Source organism: Gekko japonicus, unplaced genomic scaffold (assembly GCF_001447785.1).
Source record: "Gekko japonicus isolate JY-2015 unplaced genomic scaffold, Gekko_japonicus_V1.1 scaffold2372, whole genome shotgun sequence".
Lineage (NCBI taxonomy): Eukaryota > Metazoa > Chordata > Lepidosauria > Squamata > Gekkonidae > Gekko > Gekko japonicus.
The window spans coordinates 270,220-278,462 of record NW_015159784.1 but is presented as its reverse complement, the minus strand read 5'-3'; the positions used below and the strand labels follow the sequence as shown (position 1 = coordinate 278,462).

The 8,243-nt window shown below is 41.4% G+C and overlaps 1 protein-coding gene across 1 annotated transcript in view; it reads right to left on the bottom strand.

Annotated features, from left to right (window-relative positions):
* Window positions 1-1,104: 1,104 nt before the first annotated feature.
* Window positions 1,105-8,243, bottom strand: part of GPATCH11 (G-patch domain containing 11) — an 18,562-nt gene continuing 11,423 nt past the window's right edge. Inside the window, 2 exon segments of the mRNA XM_015407111.1 lie at window positions 1,105-2,200; window positions 7,309-7,390. Coding sequence (XP_015262597.1) covers window positions 2,145-2,200; window positions 7,309-7,390 — 138 coding nt within the window. The 3' untranslated portion in view covers window positions 1,105-2,144.

Genomic DNA, 8,243 nt, shown 5'->3' with positions numbered 1-8,243 from the left:
CCCCCCCCGTCTTTTGACCACTCCCAGCTCCTACAGCACTTTGAGGCTGTGTCTTTCAAGAAGTCCAGTACTGCAGTCCTTCAAGTCTGCTTCTTCATGGCCCCAGCATACCCTTTCCCTCTGCTGTGAAACTGGGCTGTGGCCTTCAAGTGGAGTCCGTTCTCACCCAGTCTTAGGAGGGTTTGGGGATTCAGGGGTGTGACAGAACCATTTCTATTTCTGGCAAATGATATACATATTTAATCTTCTCCGATGTACAGTTTTAGGATGTCTTCAGGCCTGTTCTCTTTACTGTAATGTTGTATTCCAACTAGGGGTGGGCACAAAATAAAAACCATTTTTTTTAAATTCGGGTGTATCGAACCCCAAAAATATCAGTATTTCCCAATATTCCTGAATCCCAAAATTGGTATGATATTTGAATTCGGGATTGCTGAATTTTTCTGCTCTGCATTTAAAGGGATGGTCTTTTAAAATGCATTAGGCTTCTCCTGCCCCGCGGTTTAAACACAACTTGGAGGGCAGGTAGAGAGGCACCCTGGGGAGGTCCGCTGCCAGTTTGATGCCTCTAGCTTGCAGGGGGGCTGTTCGACATATTCTCCCCTTTTGCACATGGGACCCTAGGATCTCCCCCCCAAAAACCAATTTGCACACAACTTAAGAGGGTGGATCCCAGGGATGTCCGATGCCAGTTTGATGTCTCTAGCTTGACACACACCCTCTCCTTTTGCACATGGACCCTAGGATCTCCCCCCCCCAAAAAAAACCCCAATCTGCACACAACTTGGAGAGCAGATAGAGGGGCACCCTGAGGAGGTCTGCTAACAGTTTGATGCCTCTAGGTTGCAGGGGAGCCATTTGACACATTGGACCCTAGGATCTCCCCTCCCCCAGCAAATCTGCACACAACTTGGAGGGCAGGAAGAGGGGCACCCTGGGGAAGTCTCCTGAGGAAGTCTGCTGCCAGGTTGATGCCTCTAGCTTGCAGGGGGGCTGTTTGACACATTCTCCCCTTTTGCACACTGGACCCTAGGATCTCCCCCTCCCCAACGCCAATTTGCACACAACTTAGAGGGTGGATTCCAGTGACGTCCGATGCCAGTTTGATGTCTCTAGCTTGACACACACCCTCTCCTTTTGCACATGGACCCTAGGATCTCCCCCCCCCAAAAAAAACCCCAATCTGCACACAACTTGGAGAGCAGATAGAGGGGCACCCTGAGGAGGTCTGCTAACAGTTTGATGCCTCTAGGTTGCAGGGGAGCCATTTGACACATTGGACCCTAGGATCTCCCCTCCCCCAGCAAATCTGCACACAACTTGGAGGGCAGGAAGAGGGGCACCCTGGGGAAGTCTGCTGCCAGGTTGATGCCTCTAGGTTGCAGGGGGGCCGTTTGACACACTCCCGTCCCTTTTGAACATTGGCCCAACCCTAGGATCCGCCCCCCGTGAATCTACACTCACCTTGGAGGGACGGTTGTTTCAAATGCACTTTGCAAGCCGCGGTGCAAGTGAACCTGGAAGGGTGAACCTTCTGGGTTCACATGGTGCAGCTTGCAAAACACATTTAAAGTGATGGTCCCTTCAAATGCATTTTGCAAGCCGCGGCGTGACTGAATCTGGAAGGGTGAACCTTCTGGGTTCACTTGCATTGCAGCTTGCAAAACGCATTTAAAAGGTTGGTCCCTTTAAATGCATTAGGCTTCTCCTGCCCCGCAGTTTAAACAGCAGGCCAGGTAAACCTGTGATTCGGTACTGCCATGCCAAGCTGAATAATATCGGCTTTTATTGGGATTCTCTATATTGGTAGCCAATTATAGATTAGAGAATCCAATTCGGTTTAGGAAATAAGGGGTTTATTTTGGCTCGGTAAATAGTGAATGCACGCCCCTAATTCCAACCCCAACGAAACAGATGGGGTGGGTTAGCCTTCTCGTAGGGGAGAATGCTTTACTGGATTTTAAGACAAAAGGGGAAAGGGGGGAATACATAACCTTCACAGATCTAAAAAAATGCCATTTTAAATACATAGAATCCCACAAAACATTTGTCCTAACAAAAGTATGCAGGTCTCATTGTTAGTCAGTCCATATAGACCATATAGATCTTGCAGTATTTCAAACACTTGGTTTGCCCTTTGAAAATTATTCATGATCAGCAAAAGTGTCTCCTGGGCAGTTTGAAGACAAATCTTCTTGATCTGAATATAGAAAAGAGAAAAATTATATAAATGGCAGAAGAAAATCTCATTAGACTAAAGTAAAATACTCTGAAGATATTATGGTTTGGAAAAGAAAAACAAGGTGACAGTGTTACAAGTGATTCAGAAAGCTAGGACTTGTTTACAAGTTCTTCTCTTGAGGGTACTTCCTTTCTTCTCCAATATTTAGCACAAAGTATTCTTGCTGCTGTTGTTACATGTACTATAAGATACAAATCTTGTTTATTATAGTTTTCTGGTATAATATTCAATAAGAATAATTCAGGTACAAAAGGGATAGGTCTTTTTAACATTTTTTGTAAAATTTCATGGATCCAAAATGAATATTTTTTCACTTCATCACATAACCACCACATAGGGAAAAGGACCCGGTATTGTTTTGACATTTCCAACATATGTTTGGTAAGTTAGGAGAAATCTTTGCTAATTTATCTGGAGTAATATGCCATCTATAAAACATTTTATAAATATTTTCCTTATATGGTATAGCTTTGGTAATCTTAACATTTTTCTTCCAGATCTGTGCCCATTGGTCCATTTTGATAGTATGCCCCAAATTTTGTGCCCATTTCACCATAGAATTTTAACTACTTCATCCTGAATCTTATCATCAAATTTTGTGCCGATTTTACCATAGAATTTTAACTACTTCATTCTGAATCTTATCATCTAACAGTAATACATATAATTTCTTAATTAATTTCTCATCAGAATATATCAATATTTTATCCTTTTCTGTTATTCTTACATAAAAACCCATTGGCTTATCTTTGGCATATCTTGATTCTAACTGCACTCTTTCTCACCATGATAAACCTTCTGTTTGTTTTAGTTCCATTATTATTATCTAACAAATCTTCATATCTCAACAGTGTGTCTATTTGAAACAAATTTGGGTTTGTAAAAGCTTCCAATGGTGCAACCCATTTTGGAATCTTGGTATAGAAGCGGGTTTTAATTTCTTCCCACACTTTCAACAAAGATGTTCTTATAAGATGTTGTTTAAAATACTTATGGGAATTTGCTTTCCCATACCATACAAATACATGTCAAGCTATTAGTAGATCATGTCCTTCTAACTTCAATAGTCTTGTATTTTCTAATGTAATCCAGTCCTTTAACCATGTCAAGGATGCTGCTCTGTAGTATAAAAGCCAGTCTGGTGACGCAAATCCAGATCTTTCCTTTGCATCTTGTAGTGCTTTAAGTTTTATTCTTGGTTTTTTATTTTGTCGTATAAATTGTGTCATCCTTTTGTCTAGTTCTAGTTATTTTTGATTTTGAAGATAGGAATTGTTTGGAATAGGAAGACCAATCTTGGTAATATACTCATTTTAATTGTAGCTACTCTTCCCATCAAAGACAATCATAGGTTTTTCCATCTTTCCAAATCTTTCTTAATTTCTTTTATAAGTTCCATATAGTTATCTTTCAAAGAACTACATTTGCTTGTAATATTTATTCCTAAATATTTCACCTTCTTTTGTATTTTCAAACCTGATAGTTCTTGTATCTGTTGGGCTTGGGCCTTTGTCATGTTTTTAACTAACATTTTTGTTTTGTTATTATTAATTTTCAGTCCAGCCAGCATCCCGTAATCCTGTAAAGAACTTAGAAGTTGTTTAATAGAACCCACTGGATTCTCTAGGATAAAAACCAGGTTATCAGCAAAGGCTTGTAGTTTATATTCTTCTCCTCTTGTTTTAAGACCTTGAATTCATCCATCAGCTCTAATCATATCATTTAATATTTCCAAAACAAATATAAATAATACTTACCTGGCAGGGGAAACACCTTGATCACACACTCCATGCCACTTTCAAGTTCTTTGATTGTTGGATTTAATGGTACCTTTTGCATAACTTACAACCATTATATGGCCGTTCAGGGGTGACTTTGCAGTCAGTACGGTATTGCCCTGAGGTATTTGAATGCGGTTTTGAGCGGCACTTTTTCCTCCCAGTTGAGAAAATGCAGAGCAAATGCTAGATGCAGAATCGCCCTTTGTCTCAAATGACTAAAATGTCCCACCCTGATACAGATATTTGTTTACACTTGTGACCCAGCAGAGAAACCTGAGGGAAATGCAGGAGCTGTCTTGTTTTTAAACCCTTTTAAAATTGTACTTATGGCAGAATAACTTTCAAAACAGAATAAAGATTTTATTCAACTGGCAGGGAAATATATATACATATATATTAGGAGAAGTCAAGGATTAGAAACTCTGAGGTAAAACTTTTTTCCTATATACAGAACTGAAATCTTAAAACATACAAGAGAGTGTTGTTTTAACTTCCTTTCAGAGGTTTTTAGTTATTTTCAGTGAGGGGTACTTTTCTTAGTTTGGAGTAGTGGTGAGGAGTGTGGATTCTAATCTCAGAAATTCCCCGCTCCTCCACATGCAGCTGCTGGTGTGACCTTGGGTCAGTCACAAGTTCTTTCAGAGATGTTCTCTCATGAGCAGTTCTCGAAAGAGCTCTCTCAACCCCACCTACCTCACAGGGTGTCTGTTGTGGGGAGGGGAAGGTAGAGGAGATTGTAAGTTGCTCAGAGACTCCGTTGGGTAGTGAAGGGTGGGGTATAAATCCAACCTCTTCTATATTTCAGCAATAGCACAAGATCTTAATAGTGTTCCCTGGAGAATAGCTCTTTATTAGGACTTCTAGATTTCTCCCCTTAGAAAATTACAAGTTTCCACTAACTCCTGAGGTGTCTAAAGCTTATTCCCCTCTACCACAGAGCCAGGTTCTCCTCAGAGCACAACTCCTTTTTACTAGTAGGGATTATTCTTCCTTTTTAGTGCTGCTACAACCTATTCCAGTCAGTCTCACTCCAGCTCCATGATTTCCAGAGATGGCTTTTTCCAGGGTACAGAAGGAGAGATGGCATCGTAGACTTGAGAGCCAGCAAAAGGAGAGCTCCAGGAAATGCAACACAAGGAGGAGAACGGTGGTCTGAATGGTTCTTTGGGGCAATATTGACATCATGGGTGTGGTTCTTCGGGGCAATGTTGACATCATGGGTGTTGGCCATGGGGCAAGCCCAACCCCTCCCAACAGAGGTGGCCCTCCTCCCACTGGTGCCAAGGACCCACCCCATGAGCCACATGCCAGGATCACCCATAGGGGATGAGGTGACAGAAGGAAGGAACATGAGGAAAGAACAGAGACCACGTTCTCAATCCGCCCCATCCAGAATAGGGTTGCCCAGCATGGATAGATTGACCTTCAGAAAGGACAGTTTGTCCACCCTGGCTGGCTCTAGGTGGGCTTGATGTGGGCAAAGGATGTCTTCCAGATGGAAGGACACCCACTTGCTCTGGACACTAGTGGGAGTGCAGGAGAGTAGATTGGTGGCCACGCTGGTGAGATCAGGCCATATGGTGCTCTTGTGTGGCCAGGACTTGAGTGGGTCCGAGTTGACAGGCTCGGGACTCAGCCAGGAACTCGTGGACCATCACTTTAGCAGAATCCTCTGCTATCACATTCCTGGTGCCCACAACAGTGCTCTGTACCTCCCACCTCAAGACAGAAAACCAGAACTCCTGATGTTTTTGCCCACATGTCCTCTCCATCCTGGACCCCTGCTCTCTTTTACAACCTCATCCAATTCACTGCCTGCCATCCCCCCCTTCCTCCTCCTCTCTCTCCTCAGCCTCCCCCTTCTCCCCTTCCTCTGCCTCATCATCCACCTCCCTCAGCTGTCTCTGGCCCCAGCCATGGTGTTGGAACCTCCGCACCTGGCGGCACAGCTTATGCTCCCATTGGTGAAGCTGCACGTTTCGGAGGGTTATGTTCCCTGTTAATTTTGTATGCACTCTCACAACACGCTCACAACTAATCAAACATCATCAGCACTTTATGAATTATTAATTATTTATAATGGAATTGTTTTTAGATGATTTTATGTTGTTGTAATTGTTATTATGCATTAACTTGTGTAAGCCGCCCTGAGCCTGCTTTGCGGGGAAGGCGGGGTACAAATTAAATAAATAAATCATAAATAATTTTTTTATCAGAAACAATAACCCTTTACTATTTGGCTTGACTGGGAGTTACTGTTAACCCATTCACTCTACCCAAATCTTTCTTCCAGTATCTGTTGTTTGTGTAAAGAAGTATTTTTTTTTTTTTAGCTTTCTGGACTCAGAATCACAATTCTCCCTCAGAGTAGTTCTAAAACTATTAGGGCAAAGGAGTCTCTTTTCTTCTGTCTTTCTGACTAACTCTGTCAGAACACTGACTCCAGTTAACCCTTCCTTTGTCAGAAGCTGTCTTTTTTGGCTTGCTCACCCCAGACCCAAAGATGAAAGACCCTTTATCCAGAACAGCTGATATGAAACTTGCTCTCAGCTAATGCTGGCCAATCAGAGAGTGTGAAGAGCACCCAATCACACAAGCTCTCCACTCCAAGGCAGATTAACTCCTGATCTCCCAGTCTCTCTGAAATAGCATTTTAAAACCTGCTTTTCTGTGCAATCCATCACAGCTAGCAATAAGGCACATAGGTTAACTCTATGGCAACTTTTAATGTCCTTAATGAGCAGCAAAAAGCAGCCAATACAGTAGCTGGATGTGCATCACCTTACTTGGAAAGGGTTACTGGACAGTCAGTATGCAGTGGGTTAGAGCATCAAACCAGGAGCTGGGAGACCTAGGTTTGACTACCCACTCTGCCAAGGAAGCTTATGGGATGACCTTGGGCTAGTGACATATCTTCAGCCTAACCTACCTGATAGGTTTGTTGTGAGAATAAAGTGGAAGAGAGGAGAATGATGAAAGGCACTATGAGTCCCCATTGGGGAACAAGGTAGGGGATAAATGAATTTAAATAATAATAAATTGGATTTAAAAGGGTCAAATTTTGGAAGGCAATTGGAATTTTTCTGGGTATTGAAATGGGAGGGAGTGCTACATAGAATACTATGTGCCCTAAATGATTCAAGATAATCTCATTTTGATTTTCAAGTGATAAATGCAATTTAGAGTGTTGTGTATTCAGTTTTGATCCTACTAGAGCAAGAGGATGACTGGGCTGCAAGCAAATTTTTCTTGGTATTTTTTAAGTAAAATGGATTTTGTCCTTACCTTCATAGGCTGTTCCACACCAGATGCAGTAGAGATAATGTTCCCTTAAATATGCTGTCAAGATTTGTAACTTATCTGATGCCTGTGCAAAATACAAAAATGATTGTTCCTTTAAGTATAAAACTCCAAAGAACTGATTAATTACATACGAAGAATGAAGAGATCACATTTTACAATCTCTCCCCCCTGCCTATGTGATATAAATATGTGAAGAGTTCCCTCTTCACAGCGAGTTTGGCTACTACAGATTGCCTGTGATGGTCTGATCACATGGGGATTTAACTTCATTTCCACCTTGTAAGAAGGGCATTCAAAGAAATATAAACATCATCCTGTTATGATATTCTTATTAGTGGACTTTCTGCTGCTCAGCTGGATATGGGAAGACTTGGGAAAAATTCAGAAAACACCTGCTCCCCCCCATAACAATTTATTTATTTTATTTTATTTATTTATTTTTCGCATTTATATCCCGCCCATCCCCGTAAATGGGCTTAGGGTGGGTCACAGCATGTCAATAAATACAATAAAGTTTAAAACACATTAAAACAAAGAAAAACAGTAGTCATGCTTGCCATAGGGAGAATCCAGCCCATTGATGTAACTAAGTATGGTTGGTTATACATACATACACACACAAACCTTTATTGGCATAACACAACAGAAAGGGCAGTGAAACAGTTAGAAAAATAAATAAACAAATTAATAGGTCATGGCAAATTACACCAAGCTGCCCCAACAGAAGATCATTTAGAAGCTTCTTATAAATAATATATATAATAATATACTCAGTTAAAAATATAACAATTCTAAAAAACACAGGGGGATTAAGACTGGTACGCCCTTACCCTAAGCTTCCAGACATAGGCTAAGAATTCAGCAACAGACAAAGTAAGTGCCGAGAACTTATCAGACAATAAAATTTTAAGATCTTT